Source organism: Phyllopteryx taeniolatus, chromosome 3 (genome assembly GCF_024500385.1).
Source record: "Phyllopteryx taeniolatus isolate TA_2022b chromosome 3, UOR_Ptae_1.2, whole genome shotgun sequence".
Classification (NCBI taxonomy): domain Eukaryota; kingdom Metazoa; phylum Chordata; class Actinopteri; order Syngnathiformes; family Syngnathidae; genus Phyllopteryx; species Phyllopteryx taeniolatus.
Window position 1 is genome coordinate 22,889,027 of NC_084504.1, and position 22,474 is coordinate 22,911,500.

At 39.6% G+C, this 22,474-nt stretch overlaps 1 protein-coding gene and 1 long non-coding RNA gene across 2 annotated transcripts; one reads left to right on the forward strand and one right to left on the reverse strand.

Annotated features, from left to right (window-relative positions):
- Positions 1-766: 766 nt before the first annotated feature.
- On the reverse strand, positions 767-21,585 carry hsd17b4 (hydroxysteroid (17-beta) dehydrogenase 4). Its single transcript, XM_061767689.1, has 25 exons — positions 21,428-21,585; positions 20,868-20,921; positions 16,627-16,734; positions 15,249-15,308; positions 14,996-15,017; positions 14,877-14,923; positions 13,939-14,023; positions 13,240-13,427; positions 11,365-11,456; positions 11,266-11,290; positions 11,001-11,129; positions 7,760-7,869; positions 7,075-7,187; positions 6,884-7,007; positions 6,233-6,284; positions 6,081-6,152; positions 5,905-6,008; positions 5,751-5,816; positions 5,562-5,631; positions 4,437-4,543; positions 3,726-3,812; positions 3,568-3,651; positions 3,355-3,496; positions 3,143-3,270; positions 767-1,438 (listed from the first exon to the last, which is right to left on the reverse strand). The coding sequence occupies exons 1-25, from the start codon at positions 21,477-21,479 to the stop codon at positions 1,349-1,351; spliced, it is 2,211 nt and encodes a 736-aa protein (XP_061623673.1). The 5' UTR covers positions 21,480-21,585; the 3' UTR covers positions 767-1,348.
- Positions 5,630-7,900, forward strand: LOC133475196 (uncharacterized). The gene is made up of 3 exons (XR_009787741.1): positions 5,630-5,823; positions 5,964-6,142; positions 7,762-7,900. It is a non-coding gene; the product is annotated as an uncharacterized LOC133475196 (long non-coding RNA).
- Positions 21,586-22,474: the final 889 nt, after the last annotated feature.

Here is a 22,474-nt window from a genome sequence, read left to right on the forward strand (position 1 = left end):
TCATTTTGGAATGTGTGTGGAAAATAAAGGTGGTTGATTAAAAGGCACACAATGAACTGTACATTATGGAACCCAAAGGGGAACTTCACTACTTACAACCTGAGCCCTGAGGTAATGGTCGGATGCCAGCAACTTCGCAGATGCTACAGAATAATCCACCCACAATGCATTGCACAATTAACATGGTAGGTAAATATTACAGCCTAACTGTTCTTAATGTGGAAATAAGCAACAACAATTCATATTTAGAACCTTTCTCACACTTTATACTGAGGAAAATGACAAAATATAGTGTAACGACATTGAAGCTGTGCACGTCGCAGAGTCTTTTTTCATGAAACCCTGACTGCGGGTTGTATGATAAACAATAGCGTCTCGGTGATGTTCACTATATTAAATTTTAGCTTGCGGCTTAACAACTGTGTAACTTGCTATTGCTCATTATGATAAACAATGGCATCTCGGTCATGTTCACTATATTCAATTTTAGCTTGCAGCTTACCAACTGTGTAACTTGCTATTGCTCATTAAACCCTCTTCCTCTACCAGCCAAAAGTACCTTCGTTTACCTTGTGTAACTCATTATAACCACAATAGTAATGCATAGTGGCTTGAATAAGTAATTATAATCTGACTACTTGTCTGGAAATAGTATCTCGTTACTACCATCACTGACTGTGATGCGGACTTGCTAACCACTAGTCCGCCCGCCAGGCTGCCTATCCCTATTTAGAATATTTGTATTAATGAATTAACAACACCAGGATGAGATTCCAAGTTTTTATTTTATTAGGAGAGCAAAAAATTATATTAAATTTCCACATATTTGCATTGATTAGAAGAGAAACATTTCTGTACAATTCATTAAATGGCTGTCAGGATCACTTCCACGAATTCATTTCTGCCAGTGTTAAGTGTGATTCCAGAGGAAGAAAAACATGATTGAAGTGAGCTTGGAGATCAATAAGTAAGATTTTATTGGCACATCAAGGTCAGAAAATGACAACGGGATGGATCCGTTCAAGGTGAGTAACTAGTTCAATTACACTCATTTTCTGAATTAATTGTGATGGATGTCCTGTGAAGATGCTAACAGGCTTATCCTATCCAGGCAACTATTAAGTTTACATCAGGGGTGGGAAACCTTTTTATAAAGTCCTCAGAGGACTATATTAATTTATGAACATATTATTACATGAGCATTTTTATAATAGTTGCATTGAACTTTTGGATTTAGAATTTCATGGCTGGTTAAAACAAATGCTCGTGCGGGCTGTGTATGGATTTTATTAGCTAGATAAATGAAACACCCCCTTCCAGTGAGTGGGTTGGCTGTTGTGGGAGGCGCTCACAGCCTGGCATGATGCTTCAGGATGACCTCCAGCTTCTGGCCTAGCATGACGTTCCCTCGAATCTTGAGCTTCCCTGAGAAGAAGGCCTATATAGCGGAGAAAACGAAACATTTCATCCCCCCAATATCACAATATTTGGGCAAAAACGTTTTAAAGAGGCAGCTGAACTTGTGATCAAGGCTGTCCTTTGCAATAATCCACCAGCTATCCTCAAAACACGCTGGATCAATCCATAGCATCACGACCAGCCTATTAATTCAGCGCTCGTCAGTAACAGAAGAAATGCCGCAGAGATATCAAATGATGACCATTGATTACCTGCGAGTGCTTTGGTCTTGAAAGAGCTCCCCCGACTGGCTTTTTATGTGACGTGATGAAAGGAAGAAGTCTTTACAAATTGGTTACTTTCACTCATGTACGTCAAGGACTCTCGGGGAAAACGACTTTCATTATTTCTGGGAGAAAGCCTAGCGCTACTTAAAGCACTGCTCTTTTAAGGTTGGCTTTGGTGTTTCAAAGCTAAACATGACGCTCTGAATGCTGCTTATTAGATTTTTCAAGACAATGCGTAGCAGGCTGATGACATATCTAGGTTGCATCCCTAATTTGTGTACCAGTGGCAACAAAAGCTGCGCTTTTTAAAAAAAATGTATTGCCATCTCACTTGATGCTATTTTCTAGTTTTCTCCTCTCACCGTACGAACTAGAAATTTCAAATTTGCCTTTGTAGAATGCAAGTACAGATTTAAAATGTTTTATTTTGTGAAATATGTATACAGTGCTTACAGACCCTCCAGCATCAATCAATCAAGTGCTTTGAAGCAGATTCAATTCCGACGAGCTGTCCATGTTACCATTTTGAAAGAGGAATGACTAACTTAAACTGAATTCCCTTTTTATACCCAAATTTGAGTCTGCTCACTCAGAAGTCAAACTTGAATCAAGCATAACATTTAACCAGTACAACTTAGGTTACATTATCAAATTGAGATTAAATAATTTGACATTTAAAAAAAAAAAAAAAAAAAGCTTGCCTTTGTTTTACTTTTGTAAAACTGAAAATTCAAGTATAACCAAGATATATAATTTTGGATAAAGATACTGGTGTATATGAAACATTTACAGAGAATTTTCTTTTAATTATTTTAGTTATTACCAATGTTAATTAGGGCAATTGTGGCAGAATTATATATTTTTTTGTAAGCCATTGACACACTTTAGACTTAAAATGGGAAGTATAATGCAAAACTATTTTTGAGCACGGATATGTTGTATGTGCCACCAGTACTCTAAACACTATATAATGATTAATATTGCATTCATGGAGTAAGAATTCAATAGATATTTGAATCGATCCCTGGGGGCAGCCATGTTGGGAAATATTGCCCTCTGCTGTCGACTGAAATTAACATCACAAGCGCCCTCGCGCTGTGATCACAAGCAGAACTACGGGTTGATTACATGATGGTTTGAACCCAAACTTGCTATAATGTTTGAACGCTTCGGTTTACTATGTGCTGTGTAGGAGAAAGCGGAACTGAACGCTCTGCGTGGATGTTAGGAAGCGTGGTTCATGAGCCTAAGCAACGTTTGTCCAAATATTTTCTTCATAAACAGAAATTTCACCTTACAGTAATTGCCCCGTTTATTTTTTTTTCCACTCCACTCTGAAGCTCGGTGACCTTTAAGTTCAGTTTTTGCTCACAACACAAAGCAAAAAAATCAAAGCAAATACTCATACGTTGGGGAGCTGTAAAGTCAAGGTAGCACTTTATTCCGCATATCCCTACCTTCTGAGGGTTGAGTTTGCCTTGCACCACCTCCATGAAATCGTCATCTGATGCCGTGAAAGTCACGTCCGTCTTCCCGCCGTAGGCGCCGCGATGCAGCGCGCCGCTCCCGTTCTTCAGATCGATGGCTGGCGAACGAAGAAGTCCCGTTTTGAAACCTGGTGTGTTTCGAGCGGTGAATCGTGACCAACCGCGCGCTTGCGTTCACTCACTCCACTCAGCCACATTCTTGCCGTCTTTTGTGATCTCCCAGCCGAAGACGGCGTTGACCTTCTTGACCAGCTCGCCGCCCGACTCTTGGATGCGGCGGCCGATCTCTGCAAACACCAGCTCGCTCTGAAGGTCTCCCTCCGCCTATACCGCCCGAAGAAAACCTTTAAAGTTGTGACCTCCTTTTCAAAAAGGTGAGGTCCACACATACACACCTGTGGAAGACATTGAGATGTCTCGGCCGTTTCGTGTAAATCAACGTAAGCGCCTGATAGCACCACGGCTCCAGTCTCCTTTACCTGGAAGAGACCAAAGAGCAGGTAAGGTGCCGACTGACATTACAAGTGTTTTGCTTGGAATGATCCATACTGACTTTACACCGAATGTGAACTCTGCTGCCTTCCTTCCACATCTCCGTCTGCAGAGACTGACCCGGCATCACTGGCTTCACAAAGCGGACCTGCAGGGGGCGGGAGGGGCACAGAAGGTAGGGGAGTACTTTCTTGATGGATTACAGAGAAAATTGTGTATCGGGTACTCCAGTTTTCTCCCACATTGTAAACGCATGCATTTAGGTTTGTTGATTACTCTAAAATGGTGTCCAAAGTCCAGGCTGGGGGGCATTTGTGGCCCACTGCATATTCTGAGATAATTGGACACGGCCCACATCAAAAGGTTACAAGTTAAATATATGGGGGGGAAAAATACTACAAGGGGGTCCTCAGTTTATGACGGCCCCAAGATACTGTATGACATGTTGTTACGAATAGTGCACAATAAACTAGACGTACTCATGCACATTCACTGCCGTACGCACTGTTTTTCATTTGACTGTATGAAAAACAAAAAGTATAATATAAAGCAATCACTATGGTGTTACTGTAGGTTACTGATAGACTACGGCGTGTTGTGCCAAATTCCGTCATTGAGGACTTCCTGTACTACATTTTGTATAAAGACTTTTGTGCTATCCATGGTTAGATCATACTACTGTTGTAGTTAGCGAATAATTTTTTTTTTTTACTGCCGTGAGTTACTCTGTATTTCCCACCAACAGCATTTTGAGTTTGTCAATTATACAAACCTTGATGGCCTTAAATCTGCCGGGGTCATTGCCGGCAAATTGCTTGAGGACGTGTCTCGCCGCAAAGCCAAACGAGCACAAGCCGTGCAGGATGGGTGCCTGGAAGCCTGAACAAACATTTTCAAGGGGACACATTATAGACAATTGACTTTTGAAGGGCTTGTGAGCGCTACGATCGAATCAGTGGTGATTCGAATTGACTCGTGAATGCGCTTGAACAAACAAATCCTGAATCAGAAATTTGCATTCGAATCAAAAGCCATAACATTTCTTTTCAAATAAATGAATAAATACACCAGCTCTCCTCCGAAGGAGGGTTCCTTTAGCTTAGCTCCAATGAGGTGCACGGTTAACACGGCCAGAACGGAAGCCGAAAATGAGCCATCGCTGGAGGGGGCGACCAAACACAGCGTGGCTATGTAGCCAGCAGGCTAGCTGCAAATCCGGTCCGCAAGGAATTATGGAACCCACAACCTCAAAACAGACCCGGGATTCTACCTTTGGCCAAGGTACGTCGAGGGATCCTGGTTAGAGTCAGCTATTTTAAACTAAAAAGAAAAAAACGTTTCTGCTAAAAACGCGCCAGCGTACTCTTACTTGGTCAATAGATAGTTTTCAAATAAACAGATTGGATTGTTCATTTGTTGGACTATTATTACAGAATTGTACAAAGAGTAACGATTCGATTGCGATTCGCTAGTCATTTGTTACTGTCAATACAGATAACTGAAGTAATTGGGGGTTTCGGGGGCAAGTCTACTTGGTTCTCACTCTAGTCTGAAACACTTTCATCCAGTCACTATCATGCAGAAATGCCCACTCACCTCCCCTCACCCCTCCAGCCATGTCAAAGCCAAAAGGTAAGTAGAGCTGCACTGCATATTGTCGGATGCACAGATTAATGTAGCATTAGCTGTTACCAACTAGCTAATTTCAACAAGACAAGGAACAGGATGTGTAAAGTGCAATATAATTCCTGATGTTTGGGGTATTTTCTGTCATAGACATGTTAGGAACTGGAACTGTTTGAAATTGTATTCAAAAATAATTACAATATGGCTCTTTAAAACACCTCAGATGCAAGATTGAACATGTCTTTACAAATGAAAGTATTTCAAGTCCTACCTCCCATGGCAGCGAAGCTGGGATCAATGTGGAGGGGGTTCCAGTCACCACTCAGACGGTACAAGGCTGCCTGGGACCACGCAGGAAGGAGATGAGAGCCATAAATCATAATATAGGAGACATCTACAATAACGAGGCCTGGGAATCCCTTTGCTGATTATCTTCACATTTGATTTGCAGTCGCTTCACCTGGTCGTTAGTGGTAGAATCAACCAGCACTACGTCTGGAGCTCGCTGAGGTGGCGGCACAAGAGGCTGCAGGGTAATCGTACACAGCAGGAAGCGGCATTAATATTCCTAATGTCGTACTGTGTTGTCATAAAAACACTTGAGTATAACACACTTTGGCTTTCTCCGATGTTCTTTTTCCTCCGAACCCTCCGGCGCCAACCACAAACACAGAAAACTGGTTGAAGCAGAGCAGCTCGTCGCCGCCGTACGTGTTCACTGAGAGAGGAAGGGAAAGACTTTTAACAGCTGTACAGTCGGGAGGATGAAAAACCGTGAGGACTCTTTCACCATCAAGGAGGATAACAGCCCCGGAGCCTTTGTCCAAAATGTCTGCGATGGTGGCCTCCGAGGTCAGTTGTCCTTTAAAACAAAAATAATAATAAAGATTTGACTTCTGGACATTTATTGGGAATTTAGGCTCCATGATGAGTGTTACATACCAGAGGTGGGAAGAGATTTGTAGAGCTCTAGGTACTGCTCGCCATGTAACACCTGACACGACATACAGTACATCCACGACATTAAACAGTGGACAAAGTAGAGTAGAGCTATGTCAACAACAACGCAAACATGCTGAAAAAAGTCATTTAATACCTCAATGGAGAATCAGATTAAAGTTGGCGACTCTATACCACACACCACGCATCTAATGATGCGCTGCAATCCAAAAACTGCGACCCTGTATTGGGCTTTTAGCCTCCACATACAGTGGACTGTATTTGTTATTGAACGATTGTCAAGGAAGAAGCGGAGGGCCACAAAAAGAAGAAACGGGCAATAATATGAAAGCAAGTGGATGTTTTGAGAGGTTAATGTTGGCAATGATCGATCGCCCCATTCACTGACAGCACCCGTGCATTTCGCTAACAGAGACTCGCCACGCTTTGTTTTCTCGCTACAGTATATAGGAAATTATAAATATACTTAAGTATTACTGAAAAAGACAATTTCAAATCAATATTGGAAAACAAACAGTTCTGAAAAATTACCTGCAAATGTACTGTACTTAAAAGTATAAAAATTATGCAGTTTGAACATTTAATCTAGTGAGTCTTCGGCATACCACTAGTGGTACGCTGCATTTTCCTAACCTGTGTCAAATCGATTTTGAGTCCAGGCAACGAGCTCAGGCCGCCCTCCATCATGGCCGCCTGGGAGGGAATGACCCCGAAGGTGGGGAGGCAACCAAAGTCTGGATGGCCTTCGTACAGGAACCTAGAGAAACAATATGGAAATGCATTGTTTAGTTGAACATGTCATCTTAGTGGTACTAATCACACACCTGAGGTGGTCGGGGTCCTTGGTGGACATGCCCACACCGAGCGCGTACAGGATGCACTGTGTGTGCGAGAAGCCGAACGTTGTCGGGGGAAGTTTTTGTCCGACTGCTGCAGTCTAACACAAAGAGAGGAGCCGCTTACAAGCTAGTTGCAGTTCAGTGTGATGTATTTGTTCCCCTGCCTTTGGCACCTTTAAAGGCTCTGTTTAACTAAACTAAATAACAAATCAAACTTCCTGTGAACCCCTCACAGCCAACCGCTTCTTCATTATGCTCATTAATAGCCGTCGTCTTGGCTTTTTATTCAGGCCAACGGATGTGATTGCTCCCGCTCTGCACAATAGTGACCAGCAGCCGCATGACGACCCCTCCAAAGCACTGACGGCCCCGTTTTTAATTAAGACCGCCCTGGAGTGCAGACATCGGGGACACGCTGCCTTTCTGCCCAGCGTTAACTATTAGACCCCAGTAATGAATCATTAATGTGCTTGGCCACACACACATTACACGCTTCACTTATCTATACAATCAAATTGGCATTATGACTGGAACAACTATCAAAGTTAGAAATGAGAAAAAATGTCTGTTCGTTTTGAAATGGATCATTTTACTGTGCTGCAAAGTTTGTACTACTCTGAAGAGTAAAGTTGTTAATGTTGTTATATTAACGTTGTATGCGTCTACTCACAGGGTTGATGCCAGAGGTGGAGGATGCAGCAGGAGCAGAAGTTGGGCCGGCGTCAACGTTCTGCCCCGACTCCACCTTGGACAGTACGCTCACAATGGACTGAAGAGATTCTGCAAAGAGAGAGAAATCCTGGTTAAGGCAACTACTGTGTCTCATTGTGCTACACATGGCATCAGAAGCGAGATGGTAGTCATGATAAGACATGGCCCACGTGCTGTAGACGAAGATCCAGTAGGTTACGATTCTAATCTCGGTTAGTAGCACAGTGGCCCACCGCATTTTTTATTTTCCTGGCAAAATACGGTCGAGAGTATGTATGAGATTTGTTGTATTGTAGCGTCTCTTTGAGACAACAAACGGTTACTGTCAGCTGTAACCAGTCAACAAAAAAAAAACCCATCAAAATACACTGAACAAAATATAAAACACTAACCTTTTTTTTTTGCTCCCATTTTTCATGATCTTAACTCAGAGCTAAAACTTTTTCCTAAGGCCTTTTTCTATCAAATACTGTTGACAAATCTGTTAGTAAGTGGTTTTCCTTTGCCAAAATAATCCATCCACCTCACAGGTAAGCCATAAGCGGCCCACAATAAAATGTATTAGTTGGCTACCGTAACATTATGCGCAGTTTGAACAATAACGCTACGCTTAAATATACAAAAATAAAAAAAACTGTACCCTAATAATGATTCAACTAAAACATATTGCACACAAGTTCAATAAAAACTCTTATCTAAATAAATGTTTGGAAATAAACAGCTAGGTTACATGTAACTATATTGTACCTAAAAGTTAAGTACAACTGAACTGTACTGGATCAAAAACAAGATACTGTAGCATTATGCACAGTTTTAACATTGAATTCCGTGAGTCTTCACATCCTGTTTAAGCCAATAGATCATGAATAAAAGGTGGGCCGGGTCATTACTCCTTAGATTTCCATGAAAAATTGGTGTCAGAAGTGGGATAAGAAAGGTCACCACTATTCCATAGACCTGCCCAGGTTTTTTAACCCAATAAAGCCTGTTTCAAATCTGACGGTGGGTCATAACACTAGACATTCTTTTTCATTAAAAGGCCTTCTACAGATTAAAGAGATCAAATAAAACTAAGGATTATTATAATCAAATGTGTCTAACGGGAGTAAACACATTCTCTGAGTTAGACGTAAATGTTTAAACTACAACATTCATATATGACAAGTTTACTCTGAGTGTAAATGTATTTGTTTCATAAAAATGATTCGACAGTTAAAAATCGAAATGAAGCGACTGTAAGATGATATGAGAATTTGTGCAAATACATGATAAACAGGAGGGAAATGTTAACTATATTATAGAAGTTATCATTTATTTGCTTAGCTTGCATTAGTATTATGGACAATTTTAGATGTCTCGCCTTCAAAAAGAAGACTCAGCATCATCCGATGGAAGGGCGCCTGGACCAAGGACGTGATCGGATGTGGTCGGGTCGTGACAGGGGTTGGTCCAGTATTATGTGTTGTGTCTTATTACTTAGAATACTATGTCTGGGGAAAACCCTCTTATTATCAAATATTTTGTGTTGTTTCTTATTGCTTAGAACATTATGATTTGTAAATCCCTCCTATTTCAAATAAATACAGGAGCGAGGGGGGGGGGGATTGTTTAGAGCGTGTTGAGAGACTGTGATCGGAACAATCTCCCATACGCCCTCGTCATGAGAAAAAGAAACCAGCGTCTTCATTCCTTTTGTGTCTATTATAATGTTGGGTAAGATAAATCTAACACCAACATTTTATCAATTTAAGGTATGCGTGCCATTTTTCCTCTCCGTGCATTGATTCATCGATAAAATGAAGCATTTCAAAGCTACTAGGGAACAGAACAAAGGAAACGGCTCCGGGACTGATAAAAATCTCAAATAGAGAGTTAAAGGAGGGCTGTCGTCTATTGGCAGGTAGTTATAGCAACAAGGTTCGGGAATAATAAACTACAAGTGAGGAGGCAGCACAAAGCCATGCTAATGAGACCGGCTAGCTCCCGTTGGGGCCACCACCCCCGTGCGCTTCAACGCAAACGGCGCCGCCCTCGTTGCCGGTGCATGACTGAGAGGGATGGAGGAGGCGGAGAGAAGTCACGCGGAATTATAATTACAACAATAATCATGTGTGACTCACTCTAAACACTCCTCACCTTTACTTGCTTTTCTTCACCTCTAACCACAGATTGCCTCACTTTACTGGAGGCAAACTCAGGAGGAATACAGATGAGCTGGGACCAAATGGTCTCTGTTTCGATTTTACACTAAAGAAATAACAAATGTCCATTATAGATTTGGAGATGAATGCTTGCTTCGGCTAAAAAAAAATATGGGACTATAGATACAAGTCACACAAAAAATAAAAAATTAAAAAATAAAGGGGATTACACATGACCTGCACCATCAATAATCAATTGAAATTGCGGCACGGTTGCTTTGGTTCTGTGAGGTAAAATGAACAATGAGCATTGTGGCTCTTTCTAGTTAATATTAGGACAATTTTTAGGTTTGAACAGTGAACCCTTGCTATTCACGAGGGTTAGGGACCACGCCCTGATGAAAATAGCGAAAATACCTCCCAGCCTGTCCTAACAGAGTAATTACACTTTATAAACCAGTTTCTTTCTTATTTCTTATTTTGGGGGGCTGGAACAGACTCATGGAATTTCAATGGGGAATATTGATTTGATATACGAACGTTCCTGTCCTGGATTTCTGGCATTTCCTTACAAACAGCAAGAATCCTGATACTACTTTTCCCAGGGCAGAAAATGATGCAGGTTGAATTTATCGCATCAGTGCTGTTTAAAAGGAACGGCAATGTAGGGGAGCTGCAAAATGCTTGCTTTCACAGGCAATGTAAAAGTGGATTGTGATTGCCTGCCAATTGCTGTCTGCCTTTATCCCCAAGTCATTAACAATAAGAAGTGAATCTGTTGTTCAACTGCATCACTGTTCCTGACACACAGTTGCCTCTTAAGGGTCTGAAACTACTCCTCTGAAAGTGGACAATTTCCAGGGTAGACTTTGTCCCCCTATTCCCTGTCGTTGCTGCTTATACAGAAGACTCATACCGAAAGGAAAAGTGTCTTTTACAGTCAGTGTACCGTTTCAGAATTGAAGCAGTGGAGTGGCACTTTCTCCCCTTTGTTTATTCCTGCAAGCGTTGAACTTCTAACCTTGCAGTGTCTGTCGCTTGTGCCAGAGAATCACTGACCTTGTACTGTAGTGGGCTTGGTTGCGTCTGTAAAATCACAAACTTTGTCCCACTGGTCCCTGACAGCTTCGGGAGTCATGGGCTGGTTCCTCTGTCTAGTGATGCCGCCCTTAGTTCGCTCCCAGCGCACTGCACGCACATACACACGCACATTGAGAGGTTGTTTTTAAATGCCGGCAAGCGCAAATGTACAATTCTGGCGGTGGCGCTCGAGGCTAATTAATATCAGATGCATACAGACAGGGCTAAAAACAAAAAGACTCACATTTGCCAATCCAGCCAGCGCCGACCTGCAAGCGAATGAATCATCTTAGAAATGTTAGAACAGGTTTGTGCCATCTTTCAATATCAGTGGGTGTGATACCTCGAAGAGTCCTCCGTTTTCTTGGCATTGTTCATGACAGAGCCACAGCACCATGGGAGCGACGTACTCTGGCTTCAGTGCCGCCACCAGATCTAAATAAAACAAACCACAGCCTTGTTTTAAGGCGTATCTGCAAGGATCACTTCAATGCAACGCTAACAACATATTTTAGGGCAGACAGGTGCACAGAAATAGCAGCTAGTTGTCTAACGACATCATCATTGTGCATGACTACATCTGAAAACTACATTAAAAATGTTCTAGGGGACCACTTCTTCAGTCATTTTTATGGTCTATAGCAGTGGTTCTTCTCAAACACAACAAATACCATCTATAAAAAAAGCTCTCCAAGTACCACCATCATGACTAACATTACAAAATAGTAGTGTAATAGGTCCACATGTTCATTAAAAACAAAGGGAGATTTTAGGCCAGGAGAACCTAATGTCTGTGCGCCATTTACCACCCCAGTAGAGTATTTGATGTGGCCCACCATGCAATCCTAAAAGCAAATAAAACCTCAAAGGAACTGTTCTGGAAAGCCCAAAAACATTTAACCCACAAATGCCCATAATAAACTTTTGTTTGATCGTGCATATTTTCCATTATTTCAGTATTGCCTGCAGCACAGAAGAATAGCGGTTAGCACGTCTGCCTCACAGTCGCGTGGTTCTGGGTTTGAATCTTGGCTCGGGACCGCTTGTGTGGAGTTTACATGTGGGTTTTCTCTGGGTACCCCAGCTTCCTCCCACATTCAAAAATGTGCATGTCTGATTTATTGGCGACTGCAAATTGTCCAAAGGTGTGAAGATGAGTGTGAATGGTTGTTGGTGTAAACTGTATGTGCCATGCGATTGGCTGGCAACCAGAACAGGGTGTACCTCACCTCTCGCCCCAAAGGCAGCTGAGATCACCTCCAGCTCAGCTATGACCCTAATGAGGAAAGGCTCTCTAGAAAATTGATAAATGGCTCCATGAATTAAGTTTTGCCCTGAGAGGACTTTATAAAAAACGATATAGCTCTTGCTTTTGGCGCTAAAGCCATGCATACGGAGAGCCACGTGACTATACCGTGTGATTGCAAACACCGACTGGCCAACAAATCACAAGGAGAGTATAAGACTGTGAAGTTGTTAATTTTAAAAGCAGATTCCCATCAACATGCAATATTTGTGCCTGAAAAGAATTCATTTTATAGGTATGCTGGCGTGCAATAAGAAGTAATATCTCTCTTGTTACCATGGTGACCATGGATCACCATTTGATATTAACGGACCAGCCCAGCCAGCTCAAATTAAATTTCTAATTAATTTCCCCCATAAGAAATGGAAAAAGAACGAGGTAGCCTTGCAGCAGTCAAACTTTGGCTATAACAGGGACTTCTCGGTGTTTGAAAATGTTTTGACAATAAATATTACATTTAACATGTGCCCTGTGACTGACTGTCGACCACTTCAGGGTGCAGTCCGCCTTTCGCCCGAACTCAGCTGGGATAGACTCCAGCGCCCCGCGACGCTAACCAGGATAAGCGGTGTTGAAAATGGATGGATGGATATACATTTAACATTTGTACATGTCATTTGTTAATTAGTTAATTATGATTCATTAGAAATACAATGAAAAATGAAAATGGTTTTAATATTGAAATAAGGAATTTATCATACATTTCAAAAAAATAAAATTACCTAGCCCACGTGCCTATTTAAAAATCAAATGTGACACTTGAGCACAAACGTTTTCCCACTGTTTTCGTTTCAATCATTGATTCTTGTTGCAACATTTGGACATTTTGGGGGGAATGATCAGTTGAAATCCAAGTCATTCAACTGCCATAACCTTGAAGTACCCCTACCTTTATGTCATATGTTTGCTTACCTGGAGGCATGACGGTCTCGGTGAGGCGTGAGCCGGCAACGGGAGCGATGGTGTTGCAGTGGATGTTGTATTTGCGTCCCTCGATTGCCAGCGTGTTGGACAGGCCCAGCAGGCCCAGCTTGGCTGCGCTGTAGTTGGCTTGGCCGAAGTTGCCGTAGATGCCCGCGGCTGAAGCCGTCATGATGATCCTAGGTGGCGTTAATGCATAATGGCAGCCATCACATGGGAGTCAATGGTGGGGGACATTTGGAAATGATGTGTGACAAGATGGACGAGGGAGCCGAGGTCAAACCTTAATGAAAAAATCCTTTAACTGGTATTGGTAACTGGTAAATTTACAATTATTGTTCAAGACCCCTTTATTTATTCTTTTTTTTTTTTTTTTTTTACACGAATCAGCACTGATTCAGTCTAAGGACTATTCAAATTATCCAGGTCAATCTTAAGAGCCGCGTAGTCAAATTAACGCGTTTCTTTTTCCCCTGACTTCATTTGCATATCCATATCTAATGTGCTGTCTGAGCCTTTTATGCAGATTCTCTTTTCTCGTAACACCGTGAAGCCAACTGAGCTCACCATATTCAGGAGCATCAAGCGACTGATTTATGTATTACTACCTGAGGCTGTAGAGTCTGTCTTTACACTGAAGCATTCTGTAAGGAGAAGGGTTGTGCAATAATACATGCGAGCATGACTTACCTGCCAAACTTTTGTTTTTTCATGTGATTCCAGGCGGCGCGGGTCACCAAAAAGGAGCCTCGCAGGTGAACTCTGTGAATGAGGTCTGAAAACAATATGAGATTGTCTTAATATAATACAAATTCAATTAAATAATTCCAACGTGCATGACTTTATTACAATGTAACATTATTTGTTAAATTGGCCATTAATTAATTAAACTGTTAAATATATCTCAAATAATTGTATTGATTTTTTTTTTTTCATGACTGATTTACAGGGGTCACTGGTGTATGATGGAGTTCCATTCCAACGCTGGTGATGTAACCCAACGCAAGTTGGAACATGTGGTAGTCACTAACCTATGCTAACGCAGTAGTAAATTCGTAATTACCATAAATATTTGTATGAAAAACAGTTCCAAGCCATAACTATAATACATTTAATTTTAAAAACTAAGTACAGACAAACTGAGCATGCCTTCTTGTAATGCATGACAACATTCAGTGTTCTAGTTTATTGCATGCTGTACATTTAAACCTGGTACAGTGAACCACCGTTTCACTGGTAGAATCTACAATTAAGAGCCCCCCCCGACCCCCACACACACATTTTAAACACAATGTAAAAACATTTAAACGCAAAAAGAACCGCAAGCATAAAATGTATTGAAAACACTATGTATTATAGTGTCTGTGTGTTAGATATGTTCCTTTAAGAGACGGGGCCTGTTAATCGGTTATTGGAATTTATCTCTGCCAAATACCGGAATTAGTATCGTATCAAAAATTCATATTGGTCAGGTCCTAGCAAAAACCATCCAAAAAGATTTTTACAAAAAAAAAAAACACAATATAGCAGGGGTGCGGGCGATGAACCGCCTTTATAGCGGGGGAACAATATGAAAAGGACCGTTGTAAACCGAGTACCCCCTGTAATAATTCATTTCATGACCTTACCCCAATCCAAATCGCTTGTCCTGATAAATGAGCGGTCACGAAGGATCCTTCCAAAAAGAAAAGGGTTGTAAACGGTGACAGTGATGGAAGAGTTGTTTTTCCACAATGAAATGGCTTACCCGGCATTGTTTACGACAATATCTGAAAAACAAGATATTAGATATGAGATTTTGTAGGTACAAAAGCGAGGGCTGTCATAGTTGTAAACAACATCATTAACAACGGCTCTATCCCACTAGCTGTGAGTGAGCCCGTACTGAACGAAGCACAGCTCTGGAACAGACTCGCCCAAAAAAAGTAGGCGAGCCGTGATTAATGTTATTGATCACCACCTGTTCTCCTGCCGCTTCTGGCGCATTGATTAGCACTCACCTATTCTTCCAAACGCATCCAGCGCCGCTTGAACGAGCTTCTCTCCGTCTTCCACGGAGTCTGAGCGTGCAAGGCCGAGCCGATATAGGGGGGTGGAGAGTGGAGCTTTAAAAACAGCTAAGTGACTTTCTATTAAAACTGACCGTTACAATAATATGCTCATGAAAAGAATACACAACAAACAAGAAGAATCCAAGTCCAATGCATCAATTCAATTGGTTTTCTTGGAAATAATAGATTTCAATTATTTCTTAAAGCACAACCACCAACTCTCAATATGCAGTGTAGAATCCTGGGCAAACTCTATTTTGTTCATACAAATCCATCTTTTTCCCCATAGGAGATAATCTGTTCCAGGGTTTTACTGTCACCAACATAAAACCTATATTAACCGTACAGCCAATGTTTTATGTAACATTTTAACAATACCTAACCACTGTACAAGTGTAAAAAGAAGACTGCGATAGGAATAGGCTCCGGAACACCCGACACCCTAATGAAGTGACTGACTCTTTTTACAATAGTTTTTTTTTTTTACAGTTACTAATATTAAAATGTTGGGCCTGATGCACAACGAGCAACATGGGAGAACGCGACTGAAGTGGGCCATCACAAAAAAATACAGTTACATATTAATGTTAATTACAGCGACTCTTCGCCGCACACCAAGCGATTGAGCACCGTACATTTACAGACACAGTCCATGACCCTTAATCGGGTTTTGGGGCTCCACATACAATACACTGTACTGTAAAATTTTCACTGAACCACAAAAACATGGTGGGATTGTCAAGGAAGAAGAGGGCCACAAAGACGATGATATTTGTGGGTATTCTAAAAGGCTGTTGGCCGACTGCAACCGTGCATTTTGGCAAGAGAGACTCTCCAGGCTTAGCTCTATAGCCACAGGTACATATGAAATCATAAATATAGTTGAGTATTGTTGTAAAAAACAATATACTTTATATTCTGTATTGGTACGAATTGGTGGCCACTCGGGAAAACAATTTTTTTTGTGCGAGACTGGTGCGTTTTTTATTTTAATCTGTGACGGTGTTCACCAACCATTACATTTTTATTTTTTATTTTTTTTTAAATTGAAGCAAAGCCGGTGGTCGTCATGAAAACTAGTCGTCGAATCCCACACTGCGCAACAGCTCACTCGCATTCGTTACTCTTGGAATGTTAATGTTGCCTGTAATTACAAGTTTTATGATGGGGAAAATTTGACTCTGGAATGGATTAAACAAACATTTTAAAGTGGAGGATACAAATGGGGTATCATCAGGTCAAACAAGGAGAGATAGTGACACGTGACAGAAGACAGCATTGTCTAGTCTTCTGCTAGAGGTTGAAGGCTGGTCCAAAAACTTCTCACCATAGTTGGCCACTGCTTTTCCTCCCTTGGCTTTTATCTCGTCCACAACCTTATCGGCAGCCGCAGAACTCTTTCCACCCCCTTTACTGTCTGCCCCAAGGTCATTCACTGGAATGTAGCAAGAGGAGAAAAAGATTAGCAATAAATGGGCGATGAGTGCAGTTCTTTGCTGGTGATTAGGAGCGTTTCGCTAAGCCTCGTCACACAGTTCAAGGACAAGTTCGTTGTAGATAGTAGCTGTTATTTAACATGTTTATGGCCACCGCTTGCGTCTAAATCACTGTGTCAATCAATACAGCGCACTAGAATGTGCTACCAATGATCCTCTTAAAGCTGAAGATGCTCCATAAGATCACAAGTGCGCCACTTGGACATACAGCATAAGCAGAGTGGCGTGATCCAGCACCGCTTAAGTCGAGTTTAGCTGTGAACCGTGCAAAATGATGTTAATTCACACTCAGCAAGAAATCATTCCAAGCTACAGTATATAGGTAAATACTAGAAAATACACCAGGCTGATGACACACTAGGAAAAGAAAATATCTGAGCTGTAAAGCTTATTGTGGATATAAAAACTCGACACACACCTGTTCAAATACCAGATTTTTGTGATATAAAAAAATGACATAACAAAGATGAAGCAATCATTCAAAATCTCCAACGACAGCTGAACTTTACAGTATTTAGGGTTAATAAGAGGCACTCTATATAGTGGCAAGTGTGTGCTGACTCCCATTCAGCATGAGTTTGAATGAGATGAGTTAATTCTGAACACGGCTAAAGTGCCATGGAAAAGTATTGGCCCCCTAAATCTAATAACCATTCTCAGCAGCAACAACTGAAATCAAGCATTTTCTCAACTGGCAATGAATCGTTCCCATCTCTGGAGATATTTTGGCCCACTCTTCCTTGTAGAATTGTTTGACTTCACCAGGGTTTTCCAGCATGAACTGCCTTTTTAAGGTCATGCCACTGCAATACAATCGGATTCAAGTCTGGACTTTGACTAGGCCCCTCCAAACGCCTCATTTTGTTTTTTGAAGCCATTCAGAAGTTGAGTTGCTGGTGTGTTTTGGATTGTTAACCCAAGTGTGCTTCAGCTTGAGGTCGCAAACTGATGGCTGAACATTCTTCTTCAGGATTTTCTGTTAAAGAGCAGAATTCATGGTTCCATCAATCACAGAAAGTTGTCCAGGTCCTGAAGGAGCCAAGCAGCCCAAGACCATCACACTACCACCACCATATTTGACTGTTGGTATGATGTTCTTTTCTGAAATGCTGTGCTTCATTTACACCAGATGTAATGAGACACACACCCTCCAAAAAGCTCAACTTTCATCTCATCAGTCCATATAATATTTTCCCCAAAGTCCTGGGAGTCATTCAGATGTATTTTTTTGCAAAGGTAAGACAAGCCTTTATGTTCCTTTTGGTCAGCAGTTGTTTTCGCCTTGGAACTTTGACATGGATGTCATTTTTCCCCAGTTTCTTCCTTATTGTTGTGTCATGAACACTGACCTTAACTGAGGCAAGGGAGGTCTGCAGTTCTTTAAAAGTTGTCATTGCTGTTCTCTTGGGGTAATCATTGTAGGCCAGCTACTCCTGGAAGGTTCACCACTGTTCCATGTTGGGATCATGGCTCTCCCTAAGGTTCACTGGAATTTTAAAGCTTTAGAAATGGCTTTTATAACCCTTTCCAGACTCAAGAGATGTCAATTACTTTATTTCTCGACTGTTCTGGAATTTCTTTGGTTAGTGTCATTTTGTTGCTGCTTTTTTACAGCTTTTGTCTGATTTGATTTTGTCACGACAGATTGTTTAAGTGATTTCTTCATTGAACAGGCCTGGAGATAAACAGGCTTGGGTGTGATCAGTGAAAATTAACCAAAAATTGTGATTAGCCACAATTAATTCATGATTTAACAAGGGGGGTAATTACATTTGTCACACAGGTCCAGGTAACTGAATAGTTTTTTTTCCCTCCTAATAAATGTAATCACCATTTAAAAACATAATATTAAGTTCACTTAGCTTTTTTTTTTGTCTGATGATCTTAAAAATTAAAGTGGGGAAACTGCAAAAAAAATAAGAATTTGAGAAGGGGGGCCAATATTTTTTCACGGCACTTTACATCCCCAGTTATAGGACGGCATGCACACTTGTACATCCACATTACCTCCGTTAATTTTTACTGTCCCCGTCGACAATATTTTTTCCCAATTGGTTTACTGTCCCTCTCGAAAATATTTTTTTTTCCCCAATTGGTTGTACAAGTTATAGTTCACATTAATGGAGGGTAAAGTTTTTTAAATGAATTATCTTGGGCTCATTTTTTTATATCACAAAAACGATTTGAACAGGGGCGTGTCGACTTTCTATTCACTGTTTATATCTATCCAAGGAGTATTAGGGCTACGCTGAAATGAATAGAATAAGTTATTTTGAAAAAAAAAAAAAATCACGATAATAAACTTGCAATATTACATGAATTTTATAGCTTCATTCTTCAAAATTTTCTGGTTCCCACTTTATTTTTTCCTCCTATACTACTACATTTTTTTCTCCTAAAATTCAAATATTTTGTTGTTTTAATATTCTACATGTATTTTTGTAAAACTACATTATCGTATATACCAACTTTATTCTTTTAAAATTGTTTTTTATTTCCTATAATACCATGACTTGATTCTCATACAATGACAAGTTGTTGTTTTGCTTTTGTTTTCTTATTCACTTCTAATACTCGAACTTTATCCTTATAAAAATTCATTATTTCTGTAATATTCTACCTGTAAAGTAACTTTTTTTTCTTGTGATATCATAACTTGTCTTTTTTCTTCTTGTAAAATTACTCTGACAAAATAATTACAACTTCATTCTCAAAAATTCTGATTCCCCCCACCGTAATATTAGGCTTATTTTTATAAAGCTTGTATGTTTTCTTTTGTAGGCAATATTAAAATATGATTCTTTAAAACATTTTTATCATAATATTCAAACTGTATTCTTGTAAAATAACATTTTCTAAAGATAGTATTCCAACTTTATTCTTGTAAAAGCTTTCTTCATTATACTATTCTTATGCAAATTTGTATTGGGGTTTTTTTTGTAATAAAAGAAAAATCATTCTGCTTTGTCACTGTAATATTACAACTTAATTCTCATAAAATGACTTTTTTTTTTTTTTTTTTTTCCTCATAATAATATGAGAATCGTCCCCGAATCATATTACATGCTGTCTGGCTAGTTAAGCATTGAAAGGAAACATTCCTAGTTCTAGATAAGGTCAACTTATTCTTACAAATGTTTTTTCTTGTTGTAGTGTAACTTTATTCTTGCAATAGCACACTTTTTCTTGAAACACTGTTTTTTTGTAATATGGAGACTATTGCTGTATTTTCTTGAAAGTCACTTCTTTATATTATTACTTTCTTCGTGTAACACGAGGACCTTTTTTTGCTGCTAAAATTACAGAAGTTGTTGTTATATTACCACTTTATTCTTACGATTAGTTTTCTTCCCCTAACATTAGGACTGTATTACCACAAAATGTCATGGTTTTCCATGGCAATATTAACACAATTTTTGTAAAATGACGAGAGAAATCTACATCTCATAAACATATTTTTTCTACTAATATTAAAACTTCATTCTCATAACATTTTGTAAACAGACATTCATAGTGTTTCATAACTATTTAAATTTAATTACATTTGTATCATATTAATTCCATTTTATTCTCTAGGGTCTTTCCCCCTGTAATATTACAACTTCATAAAATGACAATTTCCCTGTGTATTAAGACTTCATTTAAAATAGCAAAAAAAAAAAAAAAAAAAAAAAAAAGAATTCATTTGACTACAACTTTATCTTTCAATATCATGACTTTATTCTCGTACAGTTTTTGTCCCCCCTGTGAATAGTACATGCTGTGTATCCAGTTAAGTACTAACAGAAAAACTCTCTTAGTTCTAGAGAAGTGTTTTCCTGTTATATTGTAACTTAATCTTGCAATATTAAACTTTTTCTTTTAACATTTTTTGGGGGGGCTTATAATATGGTGACCTTAGTCCCGGGACTCTAAAACTGTATTCTATTAGTTTTCTTATTTGATATTCAGTGTGGCCCCAATACTCCTTAGTACCATATACTGTACATATTGTTTTTACAGATTTACACAATAGCATTCCTTTTAAAAAACCATGTGAATTAAAGGGGAAGAGGTCAGAGTCCATATTTACCTACAACAGATGCTCCTCTTTCAGCAAAGGCCAGTGCATATTCCTTCCCAAGACCTGCGCACAGAAAGAAACACGAGTTTTAATTATGTTATTTTGAACTAAATGAACACCCACATTGTCTGTTTGTGTTAGTGTTGCTGCAAGTGCCCTTTCACACGCTCGGCTTGACTGTACTTTGAACCCTGTGGTCGACTGGAAGCAAATGTCTTGTCTTTTGATGGATTTATCGAACAACCGGCTCAGTATAATTTCTACAAATTGGCCTTCAATTAATTCCAGTGCTGTTTTAGTTATATGGGATCGTTTACTTGTAAGCACATGGACTCTTTGCAGCAATATGCGACAACAAACCGCTGGTACAAGGTACAAAGAAATGCTTAGACAATAATGCATTTGTTGTCATAACCATCCCGTGATTAATATTACTAACATAATCATCCTGACCAGATGGTTAGCATTCCGAAGCTCACCACTGTGTAGGTACAATTGAGTGCACAGAGTTAGCATTAGTGATAGCCGAGGGAATATCCGGAAAAGTAATGTTTCCAAGGTCATTTTACCTCCCCCGGCACCGGTGACGAGCACAACTCTTCCATCAAATGTCAAAGACATCGCTGTTGTTCTGTTATTTCTCGTCTTCACGAGCTGGACCGCTTGTCACTTGGGTTCTTTTCCAAGCAGGGTGAACTTTCACGGTAAGTTCCGCTTCCGCAAAGGGGAGGGGCTTACTGTGCTGGGGCCAATCAGAAGCGAGAATATATTAACCCCCCCCACACACACACCTTATTCTAACGTGTATTCCTAAATGCCGTAGGAATTATTTTTTTTTAAGTAGGAAAAAGTCTATAAATGTTACCTTTTTAAAAATATTTTGTTTTCAAGAAGAAAAGTTGTAGAGTTATGAGAATAAAGTCGTATTATTAAAGAAAAAAGACTTCCTCTTTATAAGAAAAATTATGTATTTTGTCGGGGGGAAAAAAGATGTAATTTTACAAGCATAATGTAATATGATAATGAATTCAAAGTTTACTTCAAATGAATTTCAAAAATACAACTTTGTTCTCATAATATTATGCCTTTATTTTCTAAAAAAAAAAAAAATAGGACCAGTTAAATCAATATATTGTAACGTGTATGTGTAATTTTTTCATCATATTTAATTTTCACAACAAATTGATAGATAAGTAAAGAGTGGATGAAAAGTTTTGAAAAAGTTAGAAAATGCTTCTAGAATTTTTTGGGATCACTGATGTTATGAAAAAAAAAGTCTTACAGAGACAATATTAATGGGGATTTTTCATTCTCATTTTTTATTTTCCAGATGGCTGGTCACTTGACTATTCAGCTAAGGTTGCAGCATGCTATGAAATATATGGCGATTTAATTTTAATTTCCCCATGTAATGAAGAATATGTATCATCTGTGTCAATAAATTTGTAATGGGAATATGGATTTTATTACCAATTTTAATGCCAGTTGCTTTTTAGTAATCCTGTAGTTTCTTTTAAATCCGTAGCCATGGAAAATAGATTCAAATGTTTTTTCATAAAGGGTTTGGAAACAATAATGTGTTTGCGTTATTAAAAATGAAGTCAATTGGCAATTTT